Source organism: Miniopterus schreibersii, assembly GCF_964146895.1.
Source record: "Miniopterus schreibersii genome assembly, chromosome: 18".
NCBI lineage: Eukaryota > Metazoa > Chordata > Mammalia > Chiroptera > Miniopteridae > Miniopterus > Miniopterus schreibersii.
In genome coordinates this window covers 3,887,392-3,906,163 of record NC_138121.1, presented here as the reverse complement: position 1 = coordinate 3,906,163, position 18,772 = coordinate 3,887,392, and the positions used below count along the sequence as shown (strand labels likewise).

Below are 18,772 nucleotides of genomic sequence, written 5' to 3'. Positions count from 1 at the left end.
GGTGCGGTTTGAGAAGACTTTATTGGGAGAGAGGAGCGGCTGCTGGCTCCAGGAGTCAGGATGGGCATGGGAGGTTGGGGTAGGGGAATCCTTAGAGGAAGAGGAGGTCTGGGAGGGCGGGGTGGTCACAGGCCAAGGGTTGGGCTCTGGGACCCCCACAGTCAGAGCTGCTGAGGCGGCAGGGCCCACAGCGACAGCTGAGGGCCACAGGGAAGGAGACCATTGGGTCCACACCAGGCGGGCAGCCAGGGAGTCGGATGGAGGCAAAGCTCAGCTCACGGTAGGTACACACCGGCTGGGGCACAGGTGGCAGAGGGGCCGGCAGTACCCGCACCTGGAGGCCGGGGCAGGGGGTGAGATTGGCATGGGCATCTGCCCAGGGCCAAGCCCTCCCCTGATCTCCCCCTGCCCCCCAAAACCCGAGACTCAAGTATCCAGGGGACCCTCTGTACTCTGCCTCCCACATGCCCAGCTCTGACTCCAATTCCCCCGCCCCAACCCAGGGGAGTAGGCCACTCTTCCACCCTCTGCCACCTGTCTTCTGTGGGCCAGGCCCTGACTGATCCACCCTGGTGCTCCGGTGGCAGGACCAGCTCAGGCCAGCAGAGCTGGTCCCCGTCGGCTCTGGGCAGCTCACCATGCTGGGGCAGTAGCCGGCACAGATGCTGGTGGTGAAGGTGATGCAGACTGGGCAGGCCTCGTTCTCGGCGGCCAGGGTGGCATTGATGGGCCGGCACAGTGGCCGCAGTGGCCCCCTGGATGCCCGCATCCCACCCACGCTCAGCAACAGCCACAACAGCAGCCCCTGGGATAAGGCCACTGCCTCAGGGCCAGCCTGAGACCTCTGTCCCAGCCCTTACCCTCCCATTTCCCCCACACACATTCAGGGCCAGCTCCTGGCCTGACAAATTCCATGCAAGTCCAGCCCCTTCACTTTGATTCCCCATCCTGATACACAGGGACCCCAGATACCCACACTCAGACCCTGTCCACTGCTTCCCCCCTCCCAGCAGGAAGCAGGCTGGCTGCCCACACCCTTCTAGAAGTCCTGTGACTTCCTTCACCCAGTCACAGGACTCCCTCTTGCCAACTGTGGCCTGGGTGGAGTCGCAAGGTACCCAGGGGCCCTACAGTCTTACCTGGAGCATCTCCATCCTTGGTACCTCCCTACAGTGTTTACCTGGTCTTATACCTGTAGGCTGTGGGGGCGGCAAGGCCACTGGGGGTGGTGGCATGGCGGGGTAACCTGGACACTAATCTCCTCGGGGGCGAGAGGCAGACAAGGTCAGGGATGTGCAGGAGTGGCTAAGTGGAGCACCCCCTCCCCCCATTCCCTGAGTGGCTCAGCACCAAGCAGCAGGAGACACCCAAGATGACAGCTGACTTTACAGACTCAATCCTCAAGTGCTAGAGAGGTCATGCTGGGGCACAGGAAATGGGATAGGAAGTCCTTGGCTGTGCTGGCTGGTTATCTCTGCCTATCGTGGGGGAGCCAAGGGGAGGCTGGAGCTCGCCCCTCCAGCAACCCTGGATTGGTGATCCACGGAAACCTCGACCCTCCTCACCCGCCATAGACTGAAAGCCAGAGTCCACCTCTTAGGAGGGCTTGGCTTCAATATTGCATTCGTGCTCAGGAAACGGGTTGCCTGCACCCAGATATCCTTCCACAGGGATTCAGCGCCATCTCCCCCGTACTCAGGCCCCCAGAAACCAAGATGCCAGAGCCCAACCCAGCAGAGAGTGTTGTAGACTATTTAACTGTCATTGATTAAGATAAGCTCGGCCGCTTCTGCCGCACAGGGCAAGCCCCGCCCGCTGGCCCACTCCCGCCCCACAATCAAGTGAGTGCGTGTGCGTTCGCCCCGCCCATGGCTCAGTGGGTGTGTCCCAGGCTCTGTCCTGCCCCACCCCACCCCCATGATAGGTGGGGTTCCCAAGCTCAGCCCCGCCTACTGTGCGCCCAGTCGCTGCCGTCCAGGCTTGGCTCTGTCCCGCTTGGGGGACCGCGTCTGCGGCGGGGCTGGCCAGCCGCTCAGACGAGCGCGGGCTCGAGGCTGCCGTAGGCGGAGCTCTCGGTGCGGTAGGCTTGCGGCACGCTGTAGATGCCCGGCACAGGCTTCCAGTGGGGGCCGCTCCAGGGCAGCTCCAGGGGACAGAAGCGGTCAAGCCGACGGAGCGGGTGCAGCGGGGGGCTGAAGGACTCCTGAACCAGAGACAGCGCCCCGCGGTGCGGCACAGCTGGGGTCACTGGGCGGGCTCGGGGCACGCGGATCCGCGGAGGCTGGGGCAGCCGAGAGGACCGCGGACAGGGCGGCTGCTGGGGGCAGTGGCCCCAGGCTTTGGGCGTCTCCTCGAAGCTCCAGCAGGTCAGCGAGTCCCTGCGGGGGTATCCGAGCAACTCCTTCCTGTTGGGGGGAGGCAGGCTGGGGAGGGCACTGCTGGATCCTTGGCACGAGGCTGAGGGTTCAGACCTCGGGTCCTGAGGAGGCAGCAGGCCTGAGCTCTCCTGAGTTTAGAGGAGAGGGCACGTCTGTAGGAGTCGGGGACCCCTTAGAAAAAATGGGGCTGGGAACTCCTCGCCTGGATTCCTGGGTCCTGGAGGTACTTAAGAGCCTGGAATCTGGGGTTTTCGCACCCTTGGGAAAGAGTATCTGGGGACTCAAATGCCCCGCCCCACACGGGCAGGGCCAGAACTCCCTGTTGGGCCCTCCCAGGCTTCGTGTTCCTGAGAGTTGACACTGAATACCTGGGCGCTAAGGTAGGGGCGGGGGCCTGAACTTCTGGTTCTAAGTCAGAGAAGGGGAACCGACACCAGGGGCCTAGGCGTCCAGCAGCCCGTGCGGGGGCTGTGCAGGGCGCGGCGCCGATGGCGCACACAGGCTTACTTGGGGTAGGTTCGGAAGTCCCGGGCCGAGGTGGTCAGATAGAACTGATAGCGATCCAGGGTGCCCTGGCCCGATACTTTGAAAGGCCGGCCGGCCAGCTCGTGGTTCTGCATCCAGGGGATTAGAGCCTGAGGAGGATCGGGCAGGACGAATGACCAAGAAAGAGGTGTCACCTCCCTTTCCAAGCCTTGGGTCCCAAACTGAGAGCTCCTCTTGCTTTGGATTCGACAGCCTCTCAGGACCAGGTCTCCACACCCGCCCCCAGAATCAGAATCCCTCCTGACCAATCAGTCGCACGCCAGCGCACGTTAGCTTCGCTCCCCAACTCGGAAACTCCAAAAGCCAAACGCTTTCTGCTCGCCAACGAACGCGAAGCCTAGCCCCCAGACTCAAACCTTCCTTGCCCCGCCCCTGGAATTAAGCCGAACCTAAATCCTTCCCAGCTTCGACCCCTCCCCGAAAGCCTAGCGACCAAGTCCCAGAATATTCAAGACCCGCCCCCAAGTGCAGTCTGCTGCCTGGCTCCGCCCCCAACCTCAGAACACCTCCTAACCCGCCTCTACGTGTCCTAGTTGCGCCCCCAGCCTCAGAGCTGGGATATCGAGTCTTCAGTCCCCTCCTCCTTCTGGGCCCCACCTCAAAACGTCCAAGCCCCTTCCCCAGTCTCCGTGCTCTGCTTAGTGCACCCCAGACCTTTTAGCCACACCCCTAGGCTAAAAATTCCGTCTGGCCCCGCCCCAGGGTCTCAGTCTGGTCCCCAGCTCCACAGCCCTTTCGACCCGGCCCCCCTGGCGCTCCCAGCTCTGTCCCACTGCGCCCGCGGGGTCCTCCCCGCTACCTGGTAAGGGCCCCCGAGGTGGAGGCCCCCGAGGGGCTGCGGCCCGACGTAGAAGGTGGCGCTCTGGTCCAGACCCGGCCAGCGGGTGTACTGCGCCCGCATCTCACTGCTCTGGTGTTGTGTGATCAGCGGGAGGCCCCAGCCGTGGTATCTGAGCTGCGGGAAGGCGAAGCGGGGACCCAGCTTTAGGGTGCACGGGACTGAACTGCTCCCCTCAGCCCCGTCCACCGCAGACCTCGGCATCCCAGAACCTTACCTTTTCCCCTAAATCCTTGATCCCCACAACCTGCCTGAGGTCCGCAGCCTTTGGGGCCCTGGCCTGCGCATAGGGCCCGCCGTGGGTCTTGCGCACGTGAGCCGAGCCATAGGTTGTCTCCCATCTGTTGATGACCTCGTCAAAAGCCCAGAGGTGCAAATCCTGCTTTGCGGCTGGGGGCAGGGGCTCCGCCACCGTGGGCTGGGCAGAAAGAGCGGACGTGAGCTTAAAACACTCAGGCGTCCGGCCCTCCAGCCCTGCTCTCTCCCAGGCGGCCCGGCCCTTTCCTCCCTCCAGTTCCAGGCACGCAGGTTCCCTGGCCCTTCATCTGTCAGACCCAGGACTCCGAGGCCCTCCTCCTTCAGTTAGGAGTCCCAGCCGCCCATCCCCTTTTCTTTCAGCAGGTGTCTGGGTCCCGAGGCCCCTGCTTCAGACGCAGGAGTCTGGACTTCCAGGCTCCTCTTGGCCAGGAGCTTAGGGTCCTCTCACCTGGAGAGTGGGCGGGGGAAAGGGCGCGGGTGGGATAACGTGGTGGGCGACACCACTGCTGGTGAGATGCCAGTTGGGCCAGGACCCTGACACCTCGGTCCCAGAGATGGGGGGCCAGGGAGGGCCATAGCGCAGAGCTAGGGTCCGACCGGCCATGGGCTCTCCTCCCGCCCTGTAGCCCAGCAAGAGCAGGCTTGTTGTTGCTGTTGCCCTAGGTAACAGAACCCGCCCACGCCGAGCCCAGCCAATGGAGGGCCTGCAGGCGTGCGGACGGTGGAGTGTCCATTCGAATCCATCGCCAGCCCAGGTACGGAGGGACAGGGACTTTGACCCAGAGGGGCAGAGACCCCAAGAGGGACACAGAAACTCAGAGAAACCCCCCTTGGGGGGGGCGAAGACAGACAGGAGGGCAGAAATGGGGGACTGGGGAAGGGGAAATAGAAGTTCGATTTTAGAGTTTTAGAGACGGAGACCGGGGGTGGGGGGAGGGGTGGGGTGGCGGGGGGGGGTGTGGAGACAGAAACTCACAGAGGTGACAGCAGAGAGGGGGACAGAAACCTGGGGGGCGGGCAGAGATCCAGGAAGGAGGGAACAGAGACCCTGTTGGGGAAGAAGACAGAGACCCAGAGGGGGAGAACAGACTACCCAGCACATCAGTAAATCCGTGGGGACACCCCCATTCCTACAGGGTCCCAGACCTCCTGGGCCTCTGCTTCCTCCCCCAGGCCTGCCCTCCTCGGCGGTAACGATTTACCTCGGGGCTGTCCCTCCCTCCCTGTGTGTTCAGAGTCAGCATCTGTCCTGCTGCCTTTGATTTGGCTGAAAACTTCCACCTGGGTATGGGGCGGAGGGAGAGACCCGCAGAGAGATACGCGGGAAAAGACTTAGCCAAAAAGGGAGGGGTGTGGTGGTGAGGAAAGAGCTCTGATGAATGAGCAAGAAATGCAAGAACGGGTGAGAGATGGTGGCTAAGAAAGAGATAGAAAGAGAGCTACTGACCCAGAGACAAGCGACAGGAAGTTAGAAGAGACAGGGAACTGGCAATAAAGAGCACAGACTAATAGACCTAGAGCACAGGTGTAGCCACAGAGGCAGCCAGACCCCTACCTGCCCCGACGATCCACCCTTCCCAGGGACCCAGTCTGTGATGGTGGGGGATGGGGATTTCTATGTCCTTAGCCCAAAGCTGGCCCTAAAATAGTCTGTGATTGGTACCAGCTGTGAGGCTATGGAGTGGTACTACATGAAGGGGTGTCCTGAGGATGGGGGTCTGCCCCTGACTTTCCTTGTCACTGCCTCACATTAAAGACCTTTTGATCAAGGCCTCTGCCTCCTCAGCCCCCACTAATTCATCCCATCAACCCATTCTTCAGGCAGGGAAAACTGAGACTGCCTCCTGATCTTCTTATTCAGGCTTCTGGGGTCCCTTCTCCTATTGGATTTTCCTGGCCCACTCAAAGCCTATCAGTGTCCAAATGACCCCTGATTCTCACCAGTGGTCAAGCCAATTGGTTAGAACCTCATGCTTTACTCAAGCTAGACATTTTAAGGTCCCTTTCTTTCCCAGTGTGGGGTAAAGGTTGAGACAGGGAAGAGTGGTAGAAACCTGACTCCACCTCCCTTCCAGGGACAAATTCTCAAGCATCCTGACCTATCATTCAACCTTACTTGTGTTCCTACTGTGACGGGTAGGTCACTACCTCAAAACAGCATTCTTGCCCCATCTGACCTAGTAAACTTCACATTCGAATCCTAGCTCCCAGCTAGTTGCTTACATGTTCCAGTTTTTATGCTCCCCCACCTACTTCTTGACATTTTTCCTCCTTGTCACTCTCACCAGGGTGGGCAAGGCGATATCCTCTGAGATCATATAGTCAACAACTTAGAAGCCAAAGGCCTCCAATGGTCAAATCCACCAGAGTTCATCTGACAAGTTGTGTATTAGAGCTGATAAACAGTAGGCACTCAGAAAATATTGGCTGCTATCATCATCATTATCACCCTGGAGTTCACAGGAGAACTCCTATTCATCCTTCAAAACCCCATTTGGTTTCACCACCTGTCTTGTACAGATTGAGCTCTTACAGTCAGAGAGCTGTGATTTTGTGACCATTTAACAAGTTCCCAAAATGAGGCCCAGAGCAGCCAGGTCACCCCTGAGGTTCCTCAGCATCCAGCTTTCTTCTTCCTCTGCTTGCCCAATTCCTGGGCATGGGCCTCATGCCCGGCCAGTCCGGCTGAGGAGTGTGCAGACGCAGGCAGTGTCGATTCGAATCCATCGCCAGCCCACACGGCCCTGAGCATCAGTGGTCAATGCCCGCACATAGGACTGCTTGGCCTTACACTCGGACACCCAGTGCCTCCGGTCCACACCCCGGCAGCCCCCTCCACCTGCACCGGGGCCACCTTCCCCAGTGTTGTCAGCCTTGCAGCGGGTCTCAAAGAAGTACTGGCGGAGGGGACTGCCACCGGCCGCAGGCACCTCGCCCAGCACCTCCACCTCGCGCCCACGCAGGTCCACAGCTGTCCGGCGGTCTGTCACCCAGCTGCTGACTGCATCGCACACAGCCAGCTCTCCCCTGCGACTCGCTGGGGCTGTCTCACTCACCCCTCGCCGACTGCGGTTAGCAGGGCTGCCTGGTGGCTCCCCAAAGGCCCCAGCCTCCAGCAGGAAGAGCAGAGGGGGACCTGCGGGGGCGCCCCTGGACAGTGCTACTCGGGGGGACAGGAGGTCCCACTCAGGGGCTGGAAATGGGGGCAGTAGTGAGGGTGGGGGGTGGGGTTCCATTGGGACACTGGGGAGGAGGCAAAGGAGGAGGATGGGGAGGGACCATGAGGGATGGGGGAGCATCTCGCTGAGCACCTGAGGACGAAGAAGAAAGGTGGAGTTAGGGAAGAGGGGAATAATTTAGGGAGGACCTGCATGCCAGAACTACAGGGAGGCCCTTGTTCTAGAACCTTGGGGATCCTATATTTTAGGATTGAATAATGCCCAACTTCCATATTATTCTACTACTATTACTACTAATAATTATAATTATTCTACTACTATTACTAATAATAGCTAACAATTGGGGAAATACAGGCTCAGAGAGGTTAGTAACTTGTACCAGGTCACACAGCCAGCAAATGCCAGAGTTGGGACTGGAATACTGCCTCTACACTCCTGAGGAACCCTAAGTCCTGCAGCCTGGAGGAGGTCTGAGGTCCCAAAATTCTGAGAAAGGCCAGTTCTGGAATCCTAGGGAGGCCCGGCTTTGGCTCAAAACTGCCCCTAAGAAGGCAAGAAACACACTTCCTCTCTCAGACAGGGCCTCAGTTTCCATCTGTGAAATTGATCTTGGGCTGGGAGATGCAGGGGAAGGTTTGGATACTGCATTTTCTCTACAACATTCTGGAAGCCTGTGGTTCTGGGAAAGGGTGGTGGGAGAGGACAGGATGGTTACCAGACCTGTCAGCACCTCCTTTGCCTCCGAGCTCCCGGGCTGGGGGCCCCCAGGCTCCAGGGGGCCCCTGTGGGGGACACAGGTGGCCCCCTCCTTCCTGACATCTCAGGAGGGGGGGGCAGCCACCTAGGGGAAGAAGGGAATAGGCAGGTTATATAGACAGGAGGGGGAGGGGGCCTGAACCCCTGGACACTCCCCTTCCCAGTGTTCCTCTTAAAATGTAGGGTACCCAAGAGTCACGGCCACGCCCCCTTGCCAGAGGCCCCTTCTCTGTCCAGGTGATGGCTCCTGGCGGGGATGGGAAGCAGATGGGGGAAGAGAGGGGAGGGGAGAGGCTGGAAAAGATTACATCCCCCTCGGCCCATTCATCTCCCAGACAGGGTGGGGGTGGGGTGGTCTGGACACCCGGGTACCTGAGGGCCCACACTCAAGAAGCCCTGGGTCCCCGAGGCTGCTTCCTGGAATGTTTTCCCCACACAGGACAGGCCAGGGCCCGTCCAAGATTCTACCGCACATACCTGGAGTGGCTGCCTGCCCTGGCTGGGAGATGGGGAATGGGAAGGTGGGGTGTGAAGAGGGGCGCATGTTGACCCGGCCGGGACCAGGAGTGTAGGTCCCCAGCTGCCTCCTCCCTCAGACCAGAAGTCTTGGTCCCCAGCTGCCTCGTCCCTAGGAGTCCAGACCCCCTGTCCCCTCCCTTAGATGCAGGAGTCCAGGCCCCCAGCCCCTCCTCCCTCGGATCTAGGAGTGCTGGAGTTCAAGGCCCCCCCTCCCCAGGACTCCCAGAAGATTCAGGCTGGGGGTCCGGGTTCCCGAGACCCCACTGGGGGCGACCCCCCTGCGGGTAAGCCCGCTGCGCCTCTGGGACATTGCTCTCTTGCCTCAGTTTCCTCCGCCAAGCCCCGCCCCCGCCGGCCCCGCCCACGTCCCTCCCTACCCGGGGGCAGGGCGACCCGGCCACCGGAATCCCCGAGGAGGAGGCGCCGAGGCTCTTACCTGGGGCGCCCTCCTCGGCTGCCCGGCCGCCCCCGGCTCGGCGGCGGCTCCTCCTCCCGCTCGCTGGCTGCCGGGCGCCCGCGCGCCTGCCGGCTCCTCGCTGCACACGCTCCGGAGGGCCCGGGTCGGGGGCGGGGGCGGGGCGGCGCCCGACGGCGGAGGAGGGGCCGGGGGATCCCGCCTTCCACGCGCCGGCCGGGACCTCGGAAGCCCGGCCCGGCCCGCTCAGCCCTCCGCCCGCCTCAGTCCCAGGAGGCCAGGCGCCAGCCCCCTCCTCCCGCAGACCCTGGACTCCAGGCCCCCAGCCCCCTCCCCCCTCGGGCCAGGAGTCTGGACCCCCAGCCCCTCCCCCCTCGGGCCGGGAGTCTGGACCCCCAGCCCCTTCTATCCCCAGTTTCAGCCCCCTCCACCTCCCTCAGACCTAGGAGTGGGGACCCCCAGCTCCCTCCTTCCTCAGACCCAGGAGTCTGGGCCCGAGATTCCTTCGCATTCTTTTGCCAGTGAAGTGTCAATCCCCAGGCAGATTCCCACCCTCTGCTCTCATCCCCACTTTCCCAGGAGCTCCCGGCCAGACATTAACCAGCTGGGCTTGGGCAGCGATAAGGCCCCAGGCTGGGGAGACAGTGGGTGTGGGGGGCTCTCCCACGGAGCCTTCTCTCCTGGAATTTCCTGGGTGGGGACTGGGGAGAGGGTCTTGTCCTGAGCTCAGAAAAGAGAAAGTCAAGGTATTCTAGGACTCGGAGATGTGGTTTGGGAACAAAATGGCCTTAGAGAAAGAAAGTGAATAGTGACAGATGAAAGGAAACGGGGAACAGACACAGAAACGGAGAGGAAAAGGGGACAGAGTCCAAGAGAAAGAGGGGGACAGAAACCCAGAGAGAGAAAAGGCACAGACCCAAAGAGAGGGGACAGACATCTGGAGAGAAGGGTCCAGAACCCAGAAGGGAGACAGAGACCCAGAGAGAGACCCTAAGATGGGGAGATGTGAGTTGGAGTCCAGGACAGTCCTGCCCAAAGGCCTTCACCCCTCCCCAGAGTTGTTTTCAGGAGGAAAGCTGACACTTGTCTTGGGGGGGGGGCATCCCATACCCCTCCCTCAGCCTAAATATAGCATGGCTAGGTGGCAGGAAGGGTGTCCCCGGATTAGGGTGTTCCCCTCTCCTCTTCCCCATCACAGCCAAGGCAACATAGAAGGCGTCACAGTTGTTTATTGGGGTGGAGGAGGGGCACTTCCCAGGCTTTGAGTGTCCACTCTAGTCACCTCCCTGACCTCTCCACACTCCTCCCCATCCCTAAGCACCCAGCATATCCCAGCCCTACCAGAGGTCATCTGTGTACATCCCAGTCTCTGATTGGGTAGCACAGGAGAGTAACTGAGGAGTTATCAGAGTAGCTGGTCAACAGTCTCGGTCCCCACTCTGTGTCTCTGTGACCCCCTCTCTCTGGGTCTCTGTCCCCCCATCTCTTTCTCCCTTTCTCTGGGTCTCTGCCCTCCCCTCTCTGGATCTGACCCTTCCGCTCTGGTTATCTTCCCCTCCTGTGGGTCTCTGACCCCCTCCCAGGCCACTGCCCTCCCCTCACCAGCTCCTGCTCCTCCCTGCTCCACCCCTTGGGTGTCACTCTGCCTCTGTCTCAGTCTCTCTGCAAGTCTTGGTTCCTCTCTGCCTGCGTCTCCTCTTCGGGTCTCTGTGCTGGGCTCTGCGCCTGCCTCCAAGACTCTGCCTTGTGTCTGTCACCTGAGGGGGTCTGTCTCCTTTTCTGTCTCCAGATGTGCCTTTCTCTCCATTTCAGAGGGAAGTGACAACCTAATGGTTATATTATTTCTGACCTTTATCAAACTCGTCCCACAATCTGCACCTTCTTCTCTCTCTGTGTAAAAGGTAGTTGGATTAAAGCAGGGGGTCCCAGCTGAATTTCTTAGGCATTCTGAGTTGCCAAGAGGGACTTCATAACAGGTATACTCCTCTCAAACCAGTTTCCTTCTGATGCGTCACCCTGGCACCTCTAAGTAAGATTTCATCTGACCAAAAAAAGGGGGAGTTGTTATAGCTAAAAATAACAATAACAACAACAACACCGTAAACCATTGGGCTGGTTTTAATAAATTAATACGAGTAAAGTATTTTGAATGATGCCTGGCACATAGGAAGCCCTATATGTGTTAGTGATTTAACCATCCTCTCCCTCCCCCCTCTCCCCCTCCAAATGGTATGGAAAGAGCTCTAAAAATGTTTGGCTTCATGACCTTGGGTAACCCGTCCCCTCCGAGCCTCAGTTTCCTTGTTTGTGAGGTTTGTCTGGACTCCGGAATTCCTGTGCTTAGCAGGCTGATGAGACACGTGGGGTCAGGCAGCCTGCCACAGCCCTGGCCCTGGTGACAGTGACGGGCTGCCTGACCTTGGGAAGCCACTCTCATGCTCTGAGATTCTGGTTTCTCCCCAGTTCATCTGACAGCTTCCTGGGCTGCGGGGTGATGGGGTGGTGTGCCCCAATTTGGGACTCTGTGGAATGGAGACTCTGCGTCTCTCTCGGACTCAGAGGCACTGCCTTTTTCTTCTTTGGTTCTCTTTCTCTGGGGTAATCTGGTCTGCCTCCAACTCTGGGTGTCTGTCCCTCTCTCTCTGGGTGCCTGACACCCCCCTGTAGCTCTCCATCCGCCACTCTTGGTCTCTGTGTCCCTCTCCTTTGGATTTCTATCACCCTCCCTCTGGGTCTTTGTCTCCTCCCTGAGTCTCTGTTCCTCTCTCTTTGGGTCTTCATCCCCTCTTCTCTGGGTTTCTCTCTTTCTCTGAGTCTCTATCCTTCCCCAGGTCTCTGTCCTCCTCCTCTGGGTTTTGTCCCCCCATCATGTCTGGACAGAGTACAAGTGTCTCCCCCTCTCCTTATGGTTCTGATGTCCACGTCTGGAAGCAAAACTGTAGGTGAGGACAAATAGTAAGGAGGATTCAATGGCAAAACGGGGCAGGCATGGGGTAAATGGAAGGAGCGTCCAGCTCAGTTTGTCTCCCAGAGTCCACACACCACATTCACTCCCTGAGACATGATTTCTACCCAGGGCTGATATCCTTGGGTCCTGGTGCTACCACTAAATCCAAAACAGACCAACATGGCCCTATGGAGTTCATATATACAGTCCAACTCAACCCCACATTCCTACCAGACTCACAGTGGCAAAGTCAATGCAACTCAACTCAGCATGGCCCCACGACCTGGTCCTATGAGACTCACATGGTTATACAATTCAATACGGCTCAACTCCATGCGGCCCTGAAAACTTCCAGCCACATAACTCTACACAATTCAACCCAACAGAACCCTGAGAGACTCATACGGTCATACGTTCCAACCCGACTTAACCTAACATGACCTAGAAAGCTCACATTCTAGCACTTGACTCTTCTACATGACTCACAAGTTCACAGAACCTAAAATAACATAGCCTCAGAAGAATCACAAAGCCACACAATTTCCAGCACATCTCAGCTCCACACCACCATGCATGAACATGCAATCAGTCCCCACAATGCCATGGGTGGCCACATATCTTGACCCAACATGGCCCTAGGGGACTCATAAAACCACAGTTGGACAAGACTCACTCAGACTCACAATCCAACCCAACCCCACACAGAACAAAGAAACTCACAAAACTATGTGACCAAATCTATCTCAACACTACCTCAAAAGGCTCCCCAGCCTTGCAAAAACCAATGCAATACAAACCGATGCAGCCTCCCGCTCAGCTCAGCATAACCCATTGCCATTCATTGCCACCTACAGGAGTACCAAACCACAACTCAAGAACCAATAAGACTCTGTGTTCCTCAACTCATTACCACTTAACCTAGTTCTTCCTAAACCCAACCCCCTCCCCCCAACCTTCCTCTCCACCCTACCCTCCCTCCCTCCAAGGAAATGTGAGGTCCTGCAGGCCTCAGCTGTCCCTCACACTTCGGTGACCATGTGTTTTCCAGGGGGAGGCCAGAGTGGAGGTGATAGCTCAGGCACCTCTCCATCCACCAACCCCCCGTTGACCTTGCCCTCCAGCGGGCCACAGGGCTGCGTGTCCACGTGGCTGTACATGCCGTCCTCTTCGCCCTCTGTCTCCCGGTGGTAAAAGTAGCTGAAGTTGGAGACAATGACTGGCACAGGCAGGGAAATGGTCAGCACGCCAGCGATGGCGCACAGAGAGCCCACTATCTTGCCACCCACAGTGACGGGTGCCATGTCTCCATAGCCCACTGTAGTCATGGTGACCACTGCCCACCAGAAAGACTCAGGGATGCTGGTGAAATAGGAGTCTTCCCGGTCGACCTCAGCAAAGTAGACTGCACTAGAGAAGAGGACCACACCGATGAAGAGGAAGAAAATGAGGAGGCCCAGCTCGCGCATGGAGGCCCGCAGCGTCTGGCCCAAGATCTGCAAGCCCTTCGAGTGCCGAGACAGCTTGAAGATGCGGAAGACGCGAACCAGTCGGATGACTCGAAGGATGGCCAATGACATGGCCGGCTGGCCCACCCCCCGCTGCCGGGCCAGCTCGGTGCCCAGTGCCACAAAGTAGGGCAGGATGGCCACAAAATCAATGAGGTTCATCACGTTCTTGAAGAAGGCCGCCTTGCTCGGGCAGGCCAGCAGGCGCACCAGCAGCTCGAAGGAGAACCAGCAGATGCACAGCGTCTCCACCACGAAGAACGGGTCATCAAAGGGTGTGCGAGGTGGGGGTCCGGGCACAGGACTGGAGCTGTTCAGCCGAGAGGAGAACTGCAAGAAGGAAGGGGTTCAGGGAGGACCACGCCAGGGCTGGGACACACTGGAATGGCCATATATTCATTGTTTAAACATCCAACTACTTACCCATAAGTTGGTCAACTGCCCCTGGGCCACCAGTAACCCAGCTGTCATAGACTCTTTCCCAGGACCCCGGGATCATCCCTGGGTTTCTGACTCTATGGTCTTTCATCCTTCACTGCTGGGGCCTCCAGAAATGATGCCTGGGTAGGGCTCAACCTCTTCCTTTCCAAGGCCTGCCCCCAGCATTGATTTTCTAGGCAGGAAGGGTCTAAGACCTGCCCTCCCAAACCCAGCCTGTAATGGTTAAAGCCCTTTCTGTCTGCCAAACCCGGGGCCCCCTCCTCTCCCAGCTCCCAGCCCAACTTTCCTTGTGATGGATTCCTCCTACCTTAGCCCTCAGGATCTACCACTCTGTCTCCAGCTACCTCCGCTGCTTTCTTCAGGTCCGACTCTCACCACCTCCTGTCCGACCTTTCCTTTGGTTACTACCAGCCGCACAGACCCCAGATTTTTCAGGCTCTCCCCCCACCCTCAGCTTTGATTGTTAATGTACCTGTCTTCCTGTCCTCCTGCCCCCCTCCTCAAGCAAGGTTTCTCACCTACCTTAACCCTGCCTTCTGATAGGACAGGTTCTTCTGTTCAGGTCCTCAGGCCCCGCCCCCACTAAGTTAAACATTCTGTGCCCCTAGCTTTTAAGGGTGGAGCCCCCTGACGGCCCGTCTCCGGATTGCTCGGTCCTCAGAACCCCTTGCCCCACCTATGATTGGCCAGGTCCTCCCACCAGACCCCCAGTGCCCGCCCACCCACAGCCAGATCCCACCTTCTTGAGAGGCCCCGCCTCCCACTGACCCTTAACCCGCCTTTTGATTGGCCAGGTCCCCACGGACTCCGCCCATTTCCCCATCAAACCCCGCCTTTTTCCACTGAGACCCCGCCTCCTCACCGGTCCCGGGGCAGCCACGGCGGCAAGCCCCGGCTTGTCGCGCTCGTCGCGGAAATCGGGCAGCGTCTCGAGACAGAAGACGACGATGGAGACGAGAATGACGAGCACAGAGACGACGGCGAGCACGCGCGCGGCCTGCGAGCTCTCGGGGAACTCGAAGAGCAGCCAGAGCTGGCGCGCGAAGGCGCGGCGGGGAAGGGGCCGCTCCGGCGGCACCGGGCAGCCCTCGTCCTCGCGCAGGCGCGCCAGCGCCGTCGCGCCCAGGCCATAGAAGGCCACCTCCTCCAGGAAGACGTCGAGCGGCACGTGCGCCGGCCGCCGCAGTCGCCCGCCGGACTGGTAGTAGTAGAGCACCGCGTCGAAGCTGGGTCGATGCCGGTCGAAGAAGTATTCACGGCGCGCGCCGTCGTAGAAGCGGCTGCGGCGCGCCGGGTCCCCAAGCAGCGTGTCCGGGAAGCGGCCCAGCGTGCGCGCCCGCGTCTCGAACCGCAGCCCGGCCACGTTGAGGACCAGCCGCTCGCAGCAGCCGCACGGCGGCGAGCACCGCGGCTCCATGGCGCGCGCAGCCCCAGTGACCCGCGGACGGACGTGTGGCCCCGACGCCCGACCCGGCCCGGCCCCACCTCGGTCGCCACCGCCGCCGCCCCAGCCTGGTGTCCGATGTCCACGCGTAAAAATAGCCCGGCCCTCCGGCCAGGGCGCGGGGGAGGGGGCGCCGTGACCCCAGCGGGGCAGAGGGTACCCGCGCGCCCTCTGCCGGGGCGCCCGCCCTTCCCCCCCAGCCACCACCTAGCTGCCCTTTCTCCACGTCTATTCCGCTTTCCGATCCCCTTTCCCTCTGTCTTTCCATAGCCCAGGGTATCTGTCCTGTGTCTTTCCGGGTTTCCGGATTTGTCCCTCCTCTCTTTTTTAAAAAGATGAGTATCTGAGCCCCTCTGTTCAAGTCATAAATTTCCGCCTCGTTCTTTCTCTCGCTCTCTTGTGTGTCTCTGTGTCTGGCTTTGCCTTTGACTTGGGTCTCTGTCAGGGATGTATCTCTGAGTGTCTTTATGGGGCAATTCTCTCTGAGTTTTGCCATTCTGTGTCTTAGTGTCTCTGGTCTATGTCTTTGTTTTGACTCCTGTTTCTCCAGGGTCTGTCTCTGTTTATCTGTCTCTCTTGGTCTCTGTCTCTCCCCTCTGTTGGGATCTCTCTGCTTCTTATCTTTGTGGGTCTATTCTTATTATCTCTTAGCCCTCTGTGTCTCTGTCCCTGGGTTTCTCTGGGGTGCCCCTTTGAGTCTCTTTCCCTGAATTACTGCGAGTCTCTGTCTCAGGGCCTCTGGAGGACTCAGAGGCTCAGGAGTCACCCTCTGAATCTCTCTGACCATCACTCTTCCCTCAGCTCCGCCACTGTCCTCGTGGTGGTTCCCTGGTCCTGGGAACTCTCCAGCAGCTGCAAACCATGAGCATGTGAGCCCCTCACTGCGGTCCCCTCGCTAGGGTCTCTCCTGGGGTCTCCCACCTGGGTTTTCTACCAGATATGCTGAGACCCAGCGAGCCCTGAATAATGCCGAAGGCAGCAGGGCCTGCCAGGAACAGGTGGGGGTGGGCTGGGGAGATGCCACAGGGTCACTCGAAGGGACCGAAGGACAGACAGACGATGGCCTTCCAGCCACGGGTGTCCTATGACATCGCGTAAAAATAGCCCCATCGGTTGGGCTTGGGGGGGCGGGGAGGATCAGTCACCTGGACACCTGGGAATGCGGTCTCGGGCGCCCTCTGCTGGGCGAGCGGGGAGCTGTAAAGGTGGTTAGTCCCTGCCAATTGCTGCACTGTATCTTCCCGTCTACAATTTCTTTCGATGCTATGTCGCCATCTCTCTGGATTTCTGTCTTCTTCTCTGGGTCTCTCTCCTCCATCTCCCTATATCTATACCTCTCTTTCATGATCTTTGACTCTCCTTGTCTCTGGGTCTCTGTCCCCCCATCTCTCTGGTGTTTTCTCTCCCCTTCTCTCTGGTCTCTGTCTCCTTTCTTCTCTGTCTCCTCTTTTCTCTCATTCTCTGAGACGACAAAGAGAGCCCTCTACGTGAATCTCAACTCTCTTTGTGAACCGACCCTGCCTCCCCCCTACAGCCCTGACTCTTACACCCACCTACCACTGAGCTCGGAGGTGTGTGCGCCTCCTTGCCGCTTCCAGACAGTTCTCCCTCCCTAGCTCCTTTGAATCTCAAGCTGTCCATGGACCCCCTCTTCCGTTCCTTCCCTAATGAACTCTCCTTCTCCTTCTGGCCTCTCCCATTCTGTCATGGAAGATATCAGACTGTCATGTTCTTAGTAATTCCAATATCCTCTTAGATGATCCTCCTGAAACCTGGCCTGTACTGAATTGTCTTTTCCCAAAAGGATCATATTTCTTGTCCTACAAGGTAGTCCTGAACCTTGCCATACCCTCTCTAGAGGAAGAAGCCCATGCTCCTGGCCTTTGGGAATTTCCTCAACAGACTGTCTCGGAAAGGAAGCCATGTGATTTCCGAGGTTGGGACATAGAAGGCAGCTTTCCATCCCACTTTTTCCCTTGGGGCACTTCTTTTTGTTTCTTTTTTGTTAATTCTCACATGAGGATATTTTTTCCATTGATTTTTATAGAGAATGGAAAGGAGGGAGGGGGGAGAGAGAGAAACATCAATGTGAGAAAGACATGTCCATTGGTTGCCTCCTTCAGTACGAGGGCGGATGCTCTAACCAGTGAGCACAACTGCCAGGGCACTTCTGCAGGACAGATGGTGAGGCCCCTGTGGAGAGGACCTGAGGCTCCTGGCCTTTGGCTCTGGCTAAACTCAAAGCTGATGACCAGTGTACCCCAGTAGCAACCTGTAGCCATGTGAGCGAGTCACCTTGGAAGCTCATTGTCTTGCCCCAGCCAGGCGGCTGCCCCCACTGATGCTTCTAGAGCAGACATAAGCCCCCCGCCAGCTCTGCCCAGATTGAAGACTTGTGAGATAATAGAATTCTTTTTTGGGGGAAGGTGAGATTGCCACAGAGGCAAAGTTCCCTTCTTATCACATCCTATTGGGCGCATGAGGTTGATATGTCTCATCACAGCTGATTTCACTTTGATCACTTGCTCAGAGTAGTGTCTGCTGGGTTTCTCCACTGTAAAGTTATTCTTTTTTCCCCCTTGTAATTCATGAATGTTTAGAGGAGCCATCTTTTTGCTTCCATCAAGTTTATCAAGGTTTAATTTACATGCAATAAAATTTACCCTGTATAGTGTACACTTCTGTGAGTCTTGGCAAATGAATATTGTCATGTAACTGCACCGCAATCTAAATAGTTTTGACACTCCCCAAAGTCCCCTCCTTCCCTTTGTAGTCAGTCCCTCCTTCCAGCTCTTGGAAACTACTGTTCTGTTTTCCTTCCCTCTGTCCCTGTAGTTGGTGTTTTTGTTTTTTTCTTCTTCCCCAGAATGTGAAAAAAATGAAATAAGTATGTAGCCTTTGAATCTGGCTTCTTTCTCTTAGCATAATGCATTGAGGACTCACTCCTGGTGTCTGTATCAGTGGTTCTTTCCTTTTTAAAAAATGTTTTATTGATTTCAGAGAGGAAGGGAGAGGGAGAGAGATAGAAACATCAATGATGAGAGAGTCGTCACTGATCGGCTGCCTCCTGCACGCTCCTGACTGGGGATCGAGCCCACAACCCAGGCATGTGCTCTGACCTGAATGGAACTGTGACCTCCTGGTTCATAGGTCGATGCTCAACCACTGAGCCACACTGGCCGGGCAGTTCTTGCCTTCTTAATTCATTCCAAGGCATGGATGTACGTCCTTTGGTTTATCCATTCACTGTACAAAGGACGTTTAAGTTACATTTCATTTGTGGAGATTATGAATAAAGCTGATGTAAAAATCCTTGCACATGTTTTTGTGTGAACGTCAGTTTTCAGGTCTCTCAGTCGCTAAGAGTGGGCTTTCTGGATGGTATGATAGGTGTATGCTTAACTTTTTTGCCGTCAGCAGACAACTGTGTCATAAGACTTTCTATCCTAACATCTTTTCTGTTTATAAAAAAAGAAAACACCCTGGGGCTGAAGGCAGTTCAGTCAACATGGCAGGTGCTCTGAGCCTCTTGCTGGGCGGGGGTGC

The 18,772-nt window shown here is 57.8% G+C and overlaps 4 protein-coding genes across 4 annotated transcripts; all 4 read right to left on the bottom strand.

The window, feature by feature from the left end:
* Window positions 1–3: 3 nt before the first annotated feature.
* On the bottom strand, window positions 4–1,920 carry LHB (luteinizing hormone subunit beta). The gene is made up of 2 exons (XM_081117688.1): window positions 638–1,920; window positions 4–334 (listed from the first exon to the last, which is right to left on the bottom strand). Exons 1-2 carry the CDS (start codon window positions 767–769, stop codon window positions 92–94), a joined length of 375 nt encoding a protein of 124 aa, XP_080973814.1. The 5' UTR covers window positions 770–1,920; the 3' UTR covers window positions 4–91.
* SAXO3 (stabilizer of axonemal microtubules 3) lies at window positions 1,737–4,868 on the bottom strand. Its single transcript, XM_081117687.1, has 5 exons — window positions 4,469–4,868; window positions 3,980–4,180; window positions 3,724–3,879; window positions 2,886–3,013; window positions 1,737–2,405 (listed from the first exon to the last, which is right to left on the bottom strand). The coding sequence occupies exons 1-5, from the start codon at window positions 4,622–4,624 to the stop codon at window positions 2,033–2,035; spliced, it is 1,014 nt and encodes a 337-aa protein (XP_080973813.1). The 5' UTR covers window positions 4,625–4,868; the 3' UTR covers window positions 1,737–2,032.
* A 126-nt stretch (window positions 4,869–4,994) lies between these two features.
* Window positions 4,995–9,009, bottom strand: NTF4 (neurotrophin 4). The gene is made up of 3 exons (XM_081119585.1): window positions 8,911–9,009; window positions 7,920–8,040; window positions 4,995–7,331 (listed from the first exon to the last, which is right to left on the bottom strand). The coding sequence occupies exon 3, from the start codon at window positions 7,317–7,319 to the stop codon at window positions 6,687–6,689; it is 633 nt and encodes a 210-aa protein (XP_080975711.1). The 5' UTR covers window positions 7,320–7,331; window positions 7,920–8,040; window positions 8,911–9,009; the 3' UTR covers window positions 4,995–6,686.
* Window positions 9,010–10,100: 1,091 nt separating this feature from the next.
* KCNA7 (potassium voltage-gated channel subfamily A member 7) lies at window positions 10,101–15,296 on the bottom strand. The gene is made up of 2 exons (XM_081120050.1): window positions 14,645–15,296; window positions 10,101–13,671 (listed from the first exon to the last, which is right to left on the bottom strand). Exons 1-2 carry the CDS (start codon window positions 15,197–15,199, stop codon window positions 12,856–12,858), a joined length of 1,371 nt encoding a protein of 456 aa, XP_080976176.1. The 5' UTR covers window positions 15,200–15,296; the 3' UTR covers window positions 10,101–12,855.
* Window positions 15,297–18,772: the final 3,476 nt, after the last annotated feature.